At 35.5% G+C, this 18,018-nt stretch overlaps 1 protein-coding gene across 23 annotated transcripts in view; it reads left to right on the top strand.

The window, feature by feature from the left end:
- The window catches only part of Ptprd (protein tyrosine phosphatase, receptor type, D), a 2,326,896-nt gene that overhangs the window by 2,198,835 nt on the left and 110,043 nt on the right, over positions 1-18,018 (top strand). For 16 of the 23 annotated variants that reach the window (NM_001427220.1, XM_087549037.1, XM_087549031.1 and 13 more), the window contains 3 exon segments: positions 776-985; positions 7,053-7,213; positions 16,183-16,295. In NM_001427220.1, the coding sequence (NP_001414149.1) occupies positions 776-985; positions 7,053-7,213; positions 16,183-16,295 (484 nt within the window). 23 annotated transcript variants of the gene reach the window in all.

Genomic DNA, 18,018 nt, shown 5'->3' with positions numbered 1-18,018 from the left:
GTGTGTGCATGTGTGTGTGCATGCGTGTGTGCATGTGTGTGTGTGTGCATATGTGTGTGTGTGTATGTTCTTTCCTTCATAATTTTGAAATTTATTCTTACCCACCCTACTGACCATGTCACCTGTCTAAATATTTATTCTTCAGAGCTAGATTCAAGGCAAAGTTAACTCAGTGGTTAAAAGAAAAGTCAAGGATTAAAAAAATCAAATTCGAAACTGGTTAATGGAAGAGGTAAGCTGAGCCAGACATGGAAATGAGTGACGACTTCTTAGAATCGGCAAATCAGTGATTCATTAGGTTCCATGTCTGCAGACTTTAGAGAACGTTCATCAAATAAACCATCCCATAATAAAATGGTGGCATCTTCTATAAAAAAAAGTATCATCTTTTAGTATTTAGATGGCTTTGACTGGTTACTAATTGTGTCATGTATCTCCCATGAGACTAGCATTAATCTGTGCTTCTTCCTTAAACAGGATACAATGTCGTATTGGCCTTTTAAAGAATTCTATTACTGTAGGAAATTATGTGGGCTTCTAGTGAAGGTCTAATGGCCTGGGTTTATACACTGGCCCTTGCAAATCAGTTTAGCATCTTAGCTAAGAAGCAAATGTTTGAAAATCACAGCAGAGAGTCAGTTGAGGTGACGTGCTGCAGGAAAGGTGAACAAACTGTATCAGGTTCTTCCCAGTGCTGGATTAATTTCTCCTCTAAGACATCAAGAAGTTGGTTGTTTATGTTTCTTTTTTTTCTGTTTGTCATTTTTCCCTTAAGCTGCTTAAGGAGATATCTAGAAAACGCAGAAGCATCCGTTATGGGAGAGAAGTTGAATTAAAGCCATATATTGCTGCTCACTTTGATGTCCTTCCTACTGAGTTTACCCTGGGGGATGACAAACATTATGGCGGATTTACAAACAAACAACTCCAAAGTGGACAAGAATATGTCTTCTTTGTGTTAGCAGTGATGGACCATGCAGAGTCCGTAAGTTAATTATGATGGCCCCTTTCCTGCTCCTGTCCATTTTTTACCACTGTGCATGTTTCTTTGGTGATGTGCCTGCGTATACCCAAGTATTTCTCACAAGCTGTCATCGATTGAAGTATAACATTGAGCTGCTTGTCCTTCCAGCATTACTGAGCATTCTGCATCATACTACATTATAAATAAGATGGCATCTCAAAAGAAGGAATTCCCATGTGAAGTACCAGATTGATAGAGCATAGGTCTTCAGACATTTTTGTGTAACACACAGTGTAGCATTCCCCCCACAATCTCTAAGACTTCTCTCTCTTTTTTGTTTAAACCGATTTGCATTTTAAAATACTATTTTAAAGTTACATGATCCGGAGACATTAGCTCGTATGGTTTAGTAGGAAACAGAAAGCTCTGTCATTCAAATAGCATGTTTGGAAACATGGTCTAGGCTAGTTATTTAGTTATTTAACGTACTCTCCTGTGACTGGGAGTACACAGTGCTTCTATCCAGCTTCACCAGACAGTGAATCTAGGGAGAAGTGAGTACCACCAGCTTCTTCAATTACAGAAAGTATGAGTGACTTTATCAGTGAAAATCCACGAAAGCTACAGAATAATTCAGTGAGAGTGAGAATTCCTAACGTAGTCTAAATAATGAGTTGTCTTGTTTTATATAATTCATCTACCTACTATGTCATTTTATGCTTCAGTTGCTTTGAAAGCTTTAAATAAAAGGAAAAGGAGGGAGAAACAATAGAGTGGAAGGAAGGTAGATGTTTAAAGTGGCAGTTCACATTAACATTTAACAGATATATGCCTAACCGTGTCCTAATCAGGTTTAAATCTGACAGGTTTGACAAGTGAGTTGAGCTGCTCTCTTTATAAGAGAAGCCCACAATTTATAAAAGGTCTCTGTATCAGCTGTTCTTCTGTATGGCAGGCCTTCTCTTCAGATGACTGGAGGAATTATCCCTTGGAAAAATCAGAACACAAAAGTAGCCTCATTTACCTTTAGGTGTAAATGTCATTTGATGTCCTTCCTGGAATTTCAATTTATCAAGATATTCTTTCAGGGGTTGGGGATTTAGCTCAGTGGTAGAGCACTTGCCTAGCAAGCTCAAGGCCCTGGGTTCGGTCCCCAGCTCCAAAAAAGAAAAGAAAAGAAAAGAAAAGAAAAGATATTCTTTCTTATCTAGTTGAATCTTTTAATGTATCAAGGGAATTGAATGTTAGAAATAATATTTTCTTTAAAAATAAAATACTTGAAAAAAGTTTCTTAACATAATTCTAGGAATATTTCAGATGATGCACTTAAAATGCTTAGGTAAACCACAGAATTTAGCAAAGACATCTCACCCAATCCTACAGAATGATGATGGTGCCTTCCTTAGGCACTGTGGAGTCTGCAGTCTCCTAAGCACTCCTATTCATGTCCAGATGCCTCCTCACTGATAAAGTCTGTGTCTCTCTTATTTTGTCACTATCTCAAATTGCCCTCTTATGTTCTGCTTTCTTGAAGAAAACTGACTCTGCTTTCTCCAATAGATATCAATTGCCAATAACTACTCATCTAGGGGTTGGACTTTGTTCCCAACGCAACACTACCATGCTGTCATTTTGTCTCCTTTGAGATTGCACAGGCCTTTCACTGCTGAGTTTACGTGTCTGGAAAACATTATTTTCTTGTAGTCATCCACTATCTCTGAGTCTTTCAGTTTTTCATGGTAACCTCTGAGCCTTGAGGAGAGAGCATGTAATTGATATAGATGGGAAGTTAGGGCCAGTGTCTTGGACGCTGACCAGTTATGGGTCTTTATGTTAATCTCCTCCTAGTAGAAAAAGAAGTTTCACTGATGAGATATACTAATTCATGAATACAAGGATGAGTTGTTAAGAATCAATTTAATACTGTGTTCATCTAGTAGTAAGTTCTCTCCTAGAGCCTAAGGGCTCTCTCTCCCCATGATATTTTTGACCCCAACTATGATCCATTATATTAACAATATTGTCCTTATGTGTCATGTGCTCTTGTGCCAGCATTCACGTCAGAGAATACAGTTGTGTCCAGGTTGCAGTGGTATGGTCTATTTGGTGGCATCACATCTCTATGCCTGATTAACAATTATAGCTATAATCATTCCAATTCTTGGTTGGCATTTTGTAGACCCAAAATCACTTCTCTACAGTTTATACCTCCTGCAACAATGAGCATTTTGTTAACCTGTTGCCTCCTATTAAGAAGATCAGAAGCTGGTTTTAAATGATATAATGGTTAATCTCTTCTATCATTTCTTTTCACTTAGCACATTCTACTTTCCATGAGGCCGGTATCATTTTATGCTTCTGCTTTCTTTTCATTTTAACATAGACCTTCCCCCCCGCCCCCCGACGACTTAAGTTAGAAATTCCCATGTGCTTTGGAAAGCCCATCTTTATATTTGCATTGTGATTCAACATTTTGATTTTGATCTCAACACCATGTGGTAAAGAATTTTAAATCACCTGCTTTGCTCACTTAAATCAATTGAAGATTAGCCAATGAAATAGAAGAGATCCTACCAAAACAAACTAAACTAAAATTAACTAAAATTGCTTATCCTGAACAAATTATATTCATTCATGTCTTAGAATTCTCAACCTCTTAAAAAATGAGATTTTTGATTGTTTTTTTTTTGATTTTTACTTTATTCTGCAAAAATTTGCTTAAAAGTTTCTAAATACAATGTACTATGCTGGCCACTTTGAACAAATAAACACAAATAGCATATATATCCCAAATCTTTCAGGAATTTACTTTTATTTCAGAAAACAAAATATATGTACACAATCTTTAAAAACAAAATTTCATGAAGGTCATCAAACAAAAAAATGAATGACTAAATAAAATTGTTCTGTTCCTATCCAGTGTTTGTTAGGACTGAATTCCTCTACTGTCAAGGCAGTGTATAAGTAGGTCCTTGGAAAGTAGTTGTATTTTAGGAGCTAAATGTTACAGAATTTGCAAATATGTTAATTAGCAAGAATAGGAAGCAGCAACAAAACTCAGGATGATAGAATTGTTAAATATGGTAAGGATGTTTAAAACAAAAGTGATAAGGTTTCTGATAACCATGGTCAAGGTACCCAGATTTCCTAGAGGAATTACCATAAATCCTCTCAAAGGCTTTGCAGTTCCAAGTTAGGATGATAACTTCAGTAGCAGTTGTAATGAATAAAATGCAGACTTTGGGTATGGACAAGAGAGAACTAATGAGGTTCTAAACTAAAAAGGGTTATCTATGAGACCAACAATGTGACCTTAGGTTACTAATAAGTCAAACCTGTAGTCTCCTTTCACAGTATAAGCTTAAGGAAGTGGGAGTCAAGACAAAGGGAAGGGAAGATCTTCATTTAGACCTGAATGTCCAGGCAATTGAAAGTGAAGGTCTCTGTTATTCAAATAGTTAAAACCAGTTATCTCCTGACCTTATAAAGAACAAAAAGAACAGAACTGAAGAACTGAAGAACGCTGGGCCAGAAAGAGGATGAGGTCAAAGGGCTTATGCAATTTGAAAGATTAGGAAGGAGCTGGTGAAAAACAGAGTCAGGAAAGTCAGGAAAGGAATTAGTTATTAAGTCTTGTTCAACTGAGGCAAGTCTAAATACTTAAAACCCAAGGACTGAAGAAAGACAATTAGATTTAGTAAGTGATAAAGTAACATTACAGGTCACAGTGAAGTGACAACAGATGCATAAGCTGAAGAAGGCACCCGCAGCCACTGGGTGTAAATTGACCTATGCACGAAAAGAGTAAATCGAAGAACTTAAAACAGGGGAGTCAAGAAAATGCTTTATTTTAAACGGGACAAAATAGACTGAAATATGACATTACCGAAACAGAGCCCATTCTTTATTGAATAACTGAGTTTTGAAGTTATGTGGTGGAGTTCCTCTTGGGGAAAGCATATGAACTTCTAATTGGTTGGCTGTCAAAATTTTAAATAGAAGCTACGAAATCTCTCTAGGTTCAAATAATTTCTGTTTCCAAAAGCTGGGTAATCAATTTCATACACCTTGATTTCTAACTTAAATATTATCATTCTCTTTTGTAACTCTAGACTAATGCCCTGAAAATGTAGAGTGAGAGAAGGGCTGGTGTGTTCCAACACTGGTTTGTTTTCCTAGAGAAATGTTTGCCATTTCTGTGGGAAATCTCTGTAACTTCATGCCATGGATTGCCTCATGTCTAAGATCTCGGAACCACAGTGCTTCTGATTTCAGAGTTTTCCTGCTTACTCATTGGAATGTTTTCTTAGGTTTTCACAGTCGTAACTCAAAAAAATCTGTAAAATATCCTGAAATCAATCAAAATTGTTTTGATTTCAGATCACTGGGACTCAGTTTTTGGACTGGGAATATTCAATTCTACCACCTTTATTTTCACATAGCAATTAATATCTTACTACAGTATAAATGTTCATTGAATGTTGTTTAATGCTTTTTTAAAAGTCTTTATTTTGACATCAATATAATTGTATCATTTTTTCGTCTTCCTTTCAAACCTACATGTTCTCTGCTTGCTCTTTCTCAAATTCATGACTTCATTCCTTTCAGTGTTCTTGAGTGTGTGTGTTCCTAACCATATAAATATAAACTCCTCAGTCAGTATAATGTTACATGCATGAATATGTTTTCACAGATGACCATTTGTTATAAGATGCCCATTTGGTATTGGATGACCAATTTGTTTGCTCTTTCCTAGAAAACACCATTTCCACTGCTCTCACCATTCCTTAGTTACTTTTAATACATTTTATAGAGTAGCATCCTTACAAGATTCCCCCCTTCGACGTTAACATGTCTATTGGTATCATTGTTGTTCATTAATGTGTCATATTAGATAGCTATATTAGTACAGTTTCATGAATGTAGCTTCTCTGCCATTCTAAGGGAACACAGGCATATAGTACACTTCCTGTTCCCCTGGCTATTACACTAATGCTGCACCCTCTCCAACAGTGGTCCCTGTGGTTTTAGGTGCAGGCCTAGTATTGCAGACGTCTCAGTTGAAACTGAGCTTGATAAGTCTCTATTTTGCTCTCATGTGTGCATGTGTGGGGGAGTTTTGTTTTGTTTTGCAATGCTGTTTCTCTCTTGTAAAGAGAAGTTTCTTTGACGGGGGACGAGAGCTACATTTATCTGTAGATAATAGGATAAATATTCAGAGTGTAGTTAGGGATTATGTTGATCTCACAAAGTGACTGTTAGTAAAAACTCCTTCAGGATCTATGACGTCCCTAGCTGCAGATGGTTTATTAGGTTTCCAGTACCAGGTGTGTTTCTCTCTCTATGAATAAGTCTTAAATCCAATTGGAGTGTTGTTAGTAACTACCAATGTATCTGTGCTGCTACTGTACCCTAAGAGGTACCATGTCATGTTGGTTGCTGTGGTTCATAGACACCACAGCTAGGTATGACTATTGCTTATTCCCTTCACTCAGAAGCTTCTGATACTATGAATATTACTCTTCAGGGACTAGAGGTTCAGGTCAGATCCAGCTCATGTATTCTGAGTCCCACGCCTTTAGTGCACGTGTATTTATAAATTGGAACTTACCTTCCACCTCTGAGAGGCATCCAAGGGCAACAGCAGTAGCCTGTTCTGGGAACCTCTTGGATAACCATGAGCAAGAACTCAAAAGAAGGCTTCTTGTGAGTGTTTTTGGGGTTTTTCTTAAACCAACTCTTGACGAGAACGTTGTCAGCTCAGGTTTTGATGCTTGCTCATTGGTATTTTAGACTTCATGAAATTATATTTGTAAATTCCATGAATTAAGTACCTTTGAAGCCATTGACACCACTCAAAATGATTTTGTTATATTTCTCATTTTATCCTTGTAAAATGTCCTTCATCTCACACTTGCTTGTTTTGTTTGCTTCCTTCTAACCCATCCCTCTTTTCTCAGTATTTCCCCAGTGGTATGACTTCATCAGCCTGTCATCAAATACATATATAATTTTTCCCTCATCTTAGTAATTAAGGTACCCTTCAGAAAGACATTATCTAACTAAAATGGACTCTGCTTATCCTCAGAAGATGTATGCAACCAGCCCGTACTCTGACCCTGTTGTGTCAATGGATCTGGATCCACAGCCAATCACAGATGAAGAAGAAGGCTTGATATGGGTCGTAGGTCCTGTCCTTGCGGTGGTGTTTATCATCTGTATTGTGATTGCTATTCTTCTTTATAAAAGGTAGGCCTGCTCTATATTTTAATTGTGACCTTGAGGACTACCTTGACTTAGTAGAATAAATTATTTTTCAGCAGTTGTGTGGTAGACTTTATACTTTGAAGACAGTCCACTTACTAATATTGGAAAATATGTTTTTGCCATACCTAAAACAAGCTGAGATGACTGAGCTAGTGGTATGGTTTTTATTGTAAGCATCCACTCTCTCAGCTCTCATCTCCTGTGATGCACTGTGATGACCAGTTTTCATGAGAATGAGATATTATTAGTACAACCTAAACAGGCCATTCTATGTAAGCTTTAATTTGGTTTTTAGCTGTTTAGATTTCATAATCTAATGTGCACCTGTTCTAAAATATTTCCCTATAGTCATCTCTTATGGTTTAGCAAAATACAACTGAATGGTTAAGGACTTTTTGAAAAGAAAAGAAAAAGAGGTAGAGAGTGGAAATCCTCCCATTTTTTTCTGAATCTTATTCCAAATATTCACTGTTAAATTTACATCAGTGTTCAAGAAGGGGTAATCGGAAAGTGCTGACTTCTATTTAAAACAAATTGTAATCACAGCTCTCATGTGTCACAATATCAACCTGATTAGTATCTTGTTATTTCTACCCTTATTCCTCTGTACTTATGTTTGTTTTTTTTCTTCATCATCTCTGACCCTTCTCCAAAGAACGTTCTAAGGATCTGTTCTATTTGTTCCAATCTGGACAAAAAGTTGAAACGATTAAAGACAAAGCAAAGCTCATAATCATGATTCATTAAGTTGCATATTCTATCTTGGTGTTAGGAAGAAGGACAAAAATATGCCTAGTTATCCATTCAGATCACTGCTAACACGAAATTCCTAAAGTTTTAGAATAATAGAGAATTAGTGGTCAGTTACCAAATCTGCTCTTAGTTGATAATTTGAGCCTCCTCATACCAATCCTTCTTACCAATGTGCATCTTATAGAGCCTGTTATATTTTCTCACCTCTCTTCTGTATAAGATGCAAAAGTAGGAGAAAGATGAGGCCTGTGTAATGTAAGTCATTCATGAATCCTATGTGAACCCAGACTGGAGTTGGTGCCCTTCCCTCTATGCGAGTTACAGGTAGAAACCTTAGAGACAGAGCAGATTTTATAAAAATTAAGTTAAACCCTGGGAGTAGTGGCAAGCACCTTTAACTTCTGCACTTTGGGGACAGAGGCAAGCAGATCTCTGTAGATTTATGGCCAGCCTGATCTACAATGCAAGTTCTAGGACAGCCAGAGAAACACTGTCTTGAAAAAAAGTCCAAATTAGACTTCTCATTGTTATCTGAATGATACTCCTTCAAATGGTCACATCCTACACTGGAATCTGGCCATAAAACAGTAACAATAAAACAACAACAAAAACATCAAAAAAAAAAAAAAAAAAAAACCTGTTTCTAGCCCAGGTCATGTGACATTTCTGATATTCAAAATGAGAATGTGTAAGTCATTTTCAGGTCATGTTTTATTTTGATACGTGCGGCAATTAAGTAATCTTACTGTTTGTGTAGGTTAATTATATAAATGTATAAATTTAAGAACTATAACCTTGAAAAGTTTTTATAACTATAATTACATTTTCCTTGATTCATCTACATATGCTTGAAAAGAATCAACTCATTTATAATTTTCCTTAATCCTGCAAAAGAAAGTATCTGATTTAGGTTTCATGACTCTGTTAAAAGAGATGCATTTTCGCATGTGCACATGTGAGCATCGTCTAATGCGATTGTTGGAAAATGCAAACATCCTCGAATGCTAAGTATATTTAGCTAGCCATCTGAAGGCCATGGAGCAGTTCTGAAATAGAAATGCTTGCTTCAGCACTAAAAAACGTTCCTGACTTGAAATTTAAGTAGACCCAACAACGTTCTTCTTGATTATCATGAGGCAGCTCAAGAGGAAATCTGTACTCAATGAATGGTGTCTTTTATAGCTTAGATACTGAGCAAAGTTAATTATATAATGTGTACTTCACTCCCTCTTTTAGGTGCCTTTCAAGTTATATATAGATCATTGACAATGACTCAAAAATGAAAGTACTGTTACTATTACTATAATTAAGAAAATATTAATATTTTACATCCTTATGCTAATAATGTTTAATGAACTCAATGGCATAAGCCAGTACTGGGCCATACTAACTTGATAATTATCTTTACCAGATATACCTGCTCACAACTCTTTCACCTGTGAAAGAGGCAGTCGCCATGGATGGCTTGCCATATTAATAAGTGTATTTTCCACAGCAACTTGAGGCTCTGAGACTCTCTCTTAATAATTATATTGATGTAGGGAAAGGACACTAGTTGATGTTACTCTGTTAATTTGAATTGTTTTATTCTCTTAATTTTTATATCTAGAATACAGTGTTAACCAGTGACAAAACGATCACTGAAACTTTATAAGAGCTCTAAACCATTTACTGACTCTGAAGAATATTAGGCTACAATTAGTAGATTTAAAGTATTACAAATACTTCTTACTAGGATTTCTTTGCAAAGATTTTATAATTCATTCATGCAGTGACTCAACATATAAATTCAGAAATGAGATGCTAACAAGGCCTAGGAAAACACTGGGATATATAAATCAGGAATCCTGTGGTCAAGATCAACTTCTGCATCTGAAGGACTAGAAAGTTTGGCCAACATCCCAACCTTTATTATTTACAAAGAAAATAAATGAACTAGAAAAGTGAACTTCTTAATAGTACTATTCCATAATTTGAGAACATAAGGAAGTAATAGGAATGGTTTTATATTATTTCTACTTTATATGTATATGTGTGTGTCTAATTGTGATATATGGACCCAGCTTCCCATAATCCATCCACCACTGACAATTAAAATTCACCGGGCCACTCATTTCTTCCACATTCATCTACTCGGCACAGCTGCATATATAAACTTAGCAATTAGTTCTAATATAGACTCAAAATTATTTATATAGAAAGTAAATATTTTAAAATAAAATATTAACTTTATGCAAAAAATACCTCAAGACAATAGTGGACTTTTCTGTGTCATGGTGTAAGAAAGAACCTGGAGAATATGAGGCTAGAAAAACCCAAGGAATCCTATGACTAGTAGTGATATCTTTAGATATGCTAGCTTAGCCCATGAAGTAAGAAAATTCTGTCCTTTTTCTCTGTTGCTTATGTGTGTAAATCATGAGGTAGATCAGACAAAACAACTAATTTTTAGCTTTTCAGTTTTTCCTATAATCACCTGTTTTAGCACCAACTTAAATTTATTTCTAAATGATCATCAGTATATCACTAGAGCCATATGAACTCATAAAGAAATCTAAGTCAATACCCAGAAAAGAGTCAAGGCTGCTTGTCTCTGCCTCCCATAATACAGCAGCCTACACTACCTGGAGTTCCATTCTTCCTTCCTAGCCACTCCTCCTCTCTTGATCATTTCTTTTTTTGACTAAGCTCCTTCCTTTCCTCCTTCTGTTTAGGCTGTTCTGTGGCCCTCTTTCTATGGCTTTGAAGTTCTAGTTCTTGATAGAACTGTTGCATTCCTATAATTTCCCATTAACCTGACTCATTTCTTTTTCTCTCTAATACCCAAAACATAACTACATTAAATACATGCCCATGTACATATTCAATAATATTAAGTGTATTTTCCTCCAGTTGTTTATTCTATGATATGCTATTAGTTTCATCTTTGGCCTATGATATAAATTTGCCTGATTTTCAGGCCTTCAAAAGTAGATATTTAAACATATGAATACACATCCATCTATATCAGGCTGTCCCATAGAAATGTTCTTTCCACCCTTCATCTAAATCATTAAGCAGCCTTTCTCTTCCACCTGAAGATCACCTGCACCTCAGTCTCTGATAAACTCATTGCTTAAAAAGTCAGTGAGAAAGGTTGATTTTATTTATTTGCTTGTTTGATTGGAATTTTTAAATTCAGGACACTAGGAAAATTGCTTTATATCTAAGAGTAGAAAGAGCGAAACAAATAAGTGTGACATCATTGTCATCATTCACTGTGTGTGTTTATACAGATAAATGTGAATTTTTCCTTTTCTTTATTTAAGCAGTGGACTGCCTTGTCTGTAGTTCTTGTTGTCTACAACACAAAACACTTTGCTTGTTGCTCCCAAATGAATATTGTTCAGATTAATTCTTTCTGGAAAACAGTTGCATATTTAATTAGTCAATGTATCATTACAGGTAGAAGTGACCAGTGGATGTGTTTGCAGAAAGTAGCACCCTCATGACGAAATGTCTGTCTTTTCAATGGCTTGTAATAAGATGTTCCTGTGAATTAGCTATATAGAAGGGTCATGCACATTGGATTTATAATCACAAATATTATATTTTGCAACACTTAAAATGTAATTCATCCATTATTATAAAAAAGATTTGTGATTGCCTTACTTTTGAAAAGGTGTTGGAAAAATTATTTCTGTGACTATATTTCATTGTGGTATAATGGCCCAATGTTCAAAATTTTAAATACTTCAATGCAACTTACAGAATTTCATATCATTAAAGTATTGAGATACTTCTTAGCTGAAGACTTTATGGGTGTGAAATTCTATTGTATTTTCATTAATAAGATTATTTGTTTTCTTGAGTTAGATCTCAAAAATTGAATATCTTTGTCATCATAGACTTGCTGTATTAATTAATCTTTGCAGCAATTTTTGAAAAATAATAAGTCAAAATGCCATTGAAAGCCAAGCATTTTTTATTCAGTGATAGTCTCCCAGCCTCCATTTATTCATGATTAGAGGCCTGTAAACATTTTGATGCACTATTGTTTAATAATATGTGTGAGTTATGTGTCTCGGCTTGTGAGCACTACTTTTGAAAACTTGGTTGTCATGGTTACTCTTGTTACCATTGGCCAACTAACATTAAGCCTTTCTTTTTTCCTTTTTTATTTTTATTTCTTTTATTTATTTATTTTGTGCTGCATTAAATGGAGCAGTAAACCTGACAGGTGAGGAATAGAGACTAAACCCTTTCCATGCTCAGTAGGGAAAAAACTAAGATACAGGTAGACTTGAGTTGATGATCCCACCTAGCAAGTGGAAGCTGGACAGAGCCTATACACACGTGATAATTTGGATATTGAAATGATGATGAGGGATATATTTTGCCTTTATGAGAAGAAAACAATGCATTTCCTTAAAACTTAATTTAGAAACCAGTAAAGCAAGTCTCTGAGTTTTGTGTTCAGGGGTAAATGAGTATCTGTGTGTATTAATGTATCAACAGGTTGGAATTGTGAGTTGTCCTGTAGACCTTTTGTTTCGTTTGTTTGTTTGTACTCCTTAGTGAAACTCCTACCAAATGCAATATTATCCCCATGTCACCCAGCCCTGATTAGCGATAACAATTACAATAATAGCTAAAATATATTGATGATGAATCCAGACTGCTCTATAGTTTTTAACTCAAACACACATATCTATCGATGTAAATACTTGATTAAAATTCAACTAAAAGAACTATTTCAAAGGTTATCCGTTGTCTTGCCCACAGTACACTCAGGGGCCTTTGGTGTGGCATGCGTGTGCCAACAACACAGGAATCATTATTCCCCAAGGATTTTCCAGAAATATAAATTCTTATTTATCACTTGACACGACTAAAACTAAAGGTCTCAACTTTGACACAGCATCCTGTGTTTTAGAATCTTCACAGCTGGTGTTTGTACACACTTAACTTTGAGAATCACTGAATTGCTTTCTCTAAGACAACCCTATGTGGCCCAGAGGGCCAGAGTGAAATGTAATTGCAGGACTGTTAAAAACTCTAGGAGAAGGTCTTCTTTCATGGACTCCGTAAGTAGCCATTAATAGAGCAGAAAAGTTCAAATAGTTGTGGGTCAGCCCAAGCATATAGCACCTTGAAGCTCCTTCTTGTTCTCTGGTTCTATTATAACTTATGCAGGCGCTTTATAGTTTATACTTCTCTCTTGTACTCGTGTTACAGAGTCTGACCAAAACTTAAAACATCATCTTCTTTTTCATCAGTGAAAGAGTTGAGATTGGTCTGTAGTTGATACTCATTCAGATAGATTTTAGAATGTAATTAGGGACATCAAAACAGCTAAGTCTGAACTACTTTCTTAAGTATTAAGAGTAGAGATTTTATAGAAGAAGTTGAATTCAAAACTTGTTTCCAGACCATGAATACAATCTTCTAAACAATTCAGTTTGCCCTGACATCCCACCGCATTGAGGGCCATGTAAACAGGAGTATCAGGTGACCTTTGGTTTTCCCTTAATTACACAACTTCTCTGTATAGCACACACTTATCATTTTACAAAGTAAACTGGAAGTAGAATTTGATAGCTTTAATAGGAAAAGAGCAGTACATAGAATTTAAATGTTTCTAGCCACTGTTCTATGTAGTTTTCTAATTAAAAATTAAATAACAGAACCTTGGAAAATTGTCCACAAATTCCTATGGCTCACATTTGTGCTAGGCCAGGTATAGACTATTTCATCCCATTTGTAATTTAGGATACTAAGTTGAAAAAAAGTGAACTATATAGGATGGTTACTGATCATAATGATTACTGTTTCTTCTCACTATTTCTTAGACATACTTTGTATGTTTGAAAATCTCCAATTTTAGTAAATAAGTAGCTACCAGTAGTATGGTTATAAGCAGCCATAATCATGCCTTTGGTTTTCATCAAAACAAAGCTAAAGCAGTCTTTGATCTTGGGGGTCATCTCATTTGAGCAGTCATAGTAAAAATAAATTAGCTAGTAGATGTCCTGAAGCTCGTTTCTGTCCATCATGAACCCCAATTACATGGAATGTATGACTTGTAAGTAATCTTATTCCCATAAATTTTCTTTCCAAGGTTTCTATTCTAACAATGGATGTAATTTTCAACTTTCCTACTACAAAAAAAAATGCTGAATTTCCTTAGAGAATGTTCCCGCAGCATAGCCATTGTCACTCAGCCTGGCCTCTGGGAGAAAGATAAGGAGGCTGTTCGATAATTCTCTCAAGAGTATTGCAGTTGCCTTGCTTAGATATTTCTAAATCTGTTTTTCCACACCCTTGAATAAGTAGCAGCAGAGTTATTTGGAATAGAAGAAAGGTGCAGGTTTTAGTCATTAGGTTTGACATATCAATAAAGAAGTATAACTGTGCCTACTTCTTACAAAGCCTTGGAAAAGCCCTGATATGTGACATAAAAAGACAAGCTGTAGTTTTTTTCTGAGAGCAACTGGTTAGCTGAACTCCTGACATTTATTAAGCCATGGAAATGTAGCATCTTCAATGACAAAATCAGTATCCCAACATTATGAGACTAATACCCATGGCATGATTGCAGTGGAATTTGCTACCCTGAAATTGATTATCTAGTCCCTCTTTCTGTATAGTTTCTAAGCTCCTGTCTTTTTTTTTCATCGCTGTCACTAATCTTCCACTTCCTCTTTTCATTTTCTTTTTTATTCCATGTAACTGGAGATGCCAGTACCTTGGGCACAATTCAGAATCACTATACTCCTCAGATTGACAGTATAGCTTGGCTTGACAATACCTTCTATACTAAGGCTGTCTGTGACACCTTTAGTTAGTAAAATGAAGTCCTGAGATAGCTTAATTCAAGGTACTTAGAGAGGAAGTTACCTAATAGAATCCATTACAGAAAATGAATTGCATGAAGGATATTTCCCGAATACTTTGAATTTCAGTTAATCAAGTGCACATCCTCTTTGTGTCAGTCTGCCCCTTATCCCCTGGTTATTTTTATTTTGTAAAGATGAATAAAAAATTAAGGAAATATTTTCTGGCTAATCTAGATATGGGAAGAGCAATGCTTGCTAGTCATGTATAGCATAATCCTATGGAAAAAATACAGGAATACATAAATACATTTAACCATACCTTTTTCAAAATAAGAATGTTTATGCTTCAAGTAAGGATGAGATGCTATAACTTCTATTACAGTATGGATAGCATATATATATATATATATATATATATATATATATATATATACTGCTGGTATCAATATTTAGAAAAAGGCCAATCTGAAAAATGCTTCCATTTGCTACATGGAATTCTCATCATACTCTCTAAAAGCAATTATTTGGGTTTGGGAGAAAATGGATAAATGAATTCAATGGGAAAATACTAACATTTATTACTTGAAATTTTGTTTAAATTCCATTATGGCAGCTTAAGAAAGTACATCTAAGTAAGTTAGCATTGAAAGAGAGAAATGATGCATTATGGTCACATTTGTAGAAAACCTTATTGTGGTATCTTGAATAATCATCATAGGAGTTGGCAATTCTATAAAATCAAATTAATGTTTTCTTGTCTTTCTGTGATTGATTGCCATTAAGAAAATAATAAAGATTGTTACCTAATATCACTGCTCACACCTACTGTTGTCACTTTTCTTTCCTGTGTGAGAAAGGAGAGAGACATTTGTCTTTTGTGGTCCTGACTTTCCTCCTATGCATTTAGGATAACAAAAATTTAGACATGCATTTACTTAAGTTACCACAATAGATCTGTATTTTGTAGTCACCAGTGACATATTTAAAAAATGAGAGATAGAAAGGGGAAGGTAGGTTGAGTTGTTTACTTTGAGGTCAGGAACTTTTCCTGTGGTAAAATGTTATGTTTGTCTTCTAGTGGCATAGAATTCTATTCTCCACAAATACCACTAGTAGACAGGACTTTTGAGCACGTCTAAAAACCCCTTAACAGTGTTCCTTGCAAACCCAAAGACAGATGACCTGAATTAATTTTTTAGTTTCCAAAACTGAAGAGCTCATCCACATTGACAAAACATGTGACACGACGGAGCCCTGTAAGCTAACAGAAGAGCACTTGAACAAGGTTCAGGGAAGAATAATTTAAGGAATGGTTGATTGCTTAGTTCTTTGGTGGTTTTACTTGGTTTAGTCTTAAATCTTGATTTTTATCCCCTATAGGAAGAGGGCAGAGTCCGAGTCCAGAAAAAGCAGCTTACCAAATAGTAAGGAGGTCCCTTCACATCACCCAACAGACCCAGTAGAGCTGAGGCGCCTTAACTTTCAAACACCAGGTAAGTGGCCACTTCTTCTGTCACAATGTCTTGGTCCAGTTGGCATTGTCCTGAGAAATGGCATATCACTTGATTTTGAGCCATTTTGTCCATCCTGATTGTTTGCTTTAATATTGTTGGCATTCACATATATGTACAATAGAGAGGAATTTAAGTGCTTTATGAAATCTGAAGTGGGAAGGTAAAAAGAAGGATGTATAATATTTCCTAGTCTTTAGAAAAGTATCATTTTAATGGGAGTGACACAACTTACTTACATTCAGTCTGGCTTTTCATCTTATAAAGTAAGTGTATGAAAAAATAGATGAATGAAATTAGCTCTCATTGGGATATGTATTTCATGCTTCGCTGTCTATGTTTATTGTACTATAAAAGAATGGAAGAAGTGAAACAAAGAAAAGAAAGACAGGAGAGGTAGAAGAAAGAAAAGGATGAAAGGAAGGAGTGAACAATTTCATGTCTTTTAAATTTTTAATTATACTAAATTTTACTGACCAGTGTAGGTATCATGCTGTAGAAACATTTGAATAAATTGAGATAGAAAATATACTTTTTCATAGAATAAAGAACATTAAGTACTTCAACAGAGAAAAAACACAGTATTCTGATGAGGTGTAGTTTTACAATAACATTACTGCAAGACTAGTTCTACTCTGCTTTCTTCCGACCAAATTGTTTATGTCAATCAGATGTCAAATATCAAATGGTAGAGAGAACTAAAAACATCACACTGAGCGGTCCTATCATAGTACCTTCCCACAGTGAGCAAAACACTGTGTAAAAAGTCTTTAGGATTAAACTTTGGTTGTAGTAATACACCCCACACTGCTGGCATTGTTCTTTTGCTTCTAATTAATGTCTGAATGCTCTAACTCCCAGTGTGATGCACTGTAGGTATTAAGCTGTACATTCTCAACGAATTGCTTTGAACTGTGAGAATGCATGGCTTATTGTGTTTAACATACTTTTTTGCATATAGATGAACAGAGTAACTACTGAGTCTTCAAATGAAAGAGCTTTTCCACATTTCAAGGTGGCTGGCTATATAATTATCACAAATGTTGAGTAATTTAAAATTTTGAGTGAAATGAGGTTAGGGTTCTTTAAATTTGCCTTTTTGAAGGCAAGCATATGTTTTCATAAGCATAAATGGCAGAGCGAATGTTCACAAAATGGAAACCCTTCTGTGTACATGTTTTACATGACTGATAAAGATAAAAATGTCAACTTGTCCAGGATGGGTGTTAAGTCTCCCTTGTGGTGTTCTTTTAAGGAAATTTGATAAAATGGATTGATATAGTAACTTTTGATTGGCTTCATTTTAAAATCGAAATATACAGACTACTATCAGAATAAATTCATCATCATTGTTATGAACCCAGAAATTTATTTGCTTTTTCTGTACCCTAACAGACTTCATAGAGGTCCCCCAAAAACCACAGCACTGTAAGATATTCTTTATCCCCAGTAATCCATTGAGGAAAGAGATTCCTCTCTGCTGCTGCTGTAAACTGCTTCATTGTGAAATGTGGTCTGTACTGAAAGCAAACGTGGCCTTATAGCAAACACAGAATCACAGTACATCATTGAAAAGTAGGCAGATAGTGGGGATATCAGCAAGAGAAGCACATGTGTGTGTTGCCGCTCTCTTCCTATAGCCTGACAGCAGTCAAAAGAACATAGCCTGAGAGGTAGCCATTTGTCATTTGTCAAGGATGCAACA

The sequence above is a fragment of the Rattus norvegicus genome, chromosome 5 (assembly GCF_021556685.1).
Source record: "Rattus norvegicus strain SHRSP/BbbUtx chromosome 5, alternate assembly SHRSP_T2T, whole genome shotgun sequence".
Taxonomy (NCBI): domain Eukaryota; kingdom Metazoa; phylum Chordata; class Mammalia; order Rodentia; family Muridae; genus Rattus; species Rattus norvegicus.
This window is presented reverse-complemented; position numbering and strand designations above follow the sequence as displayed.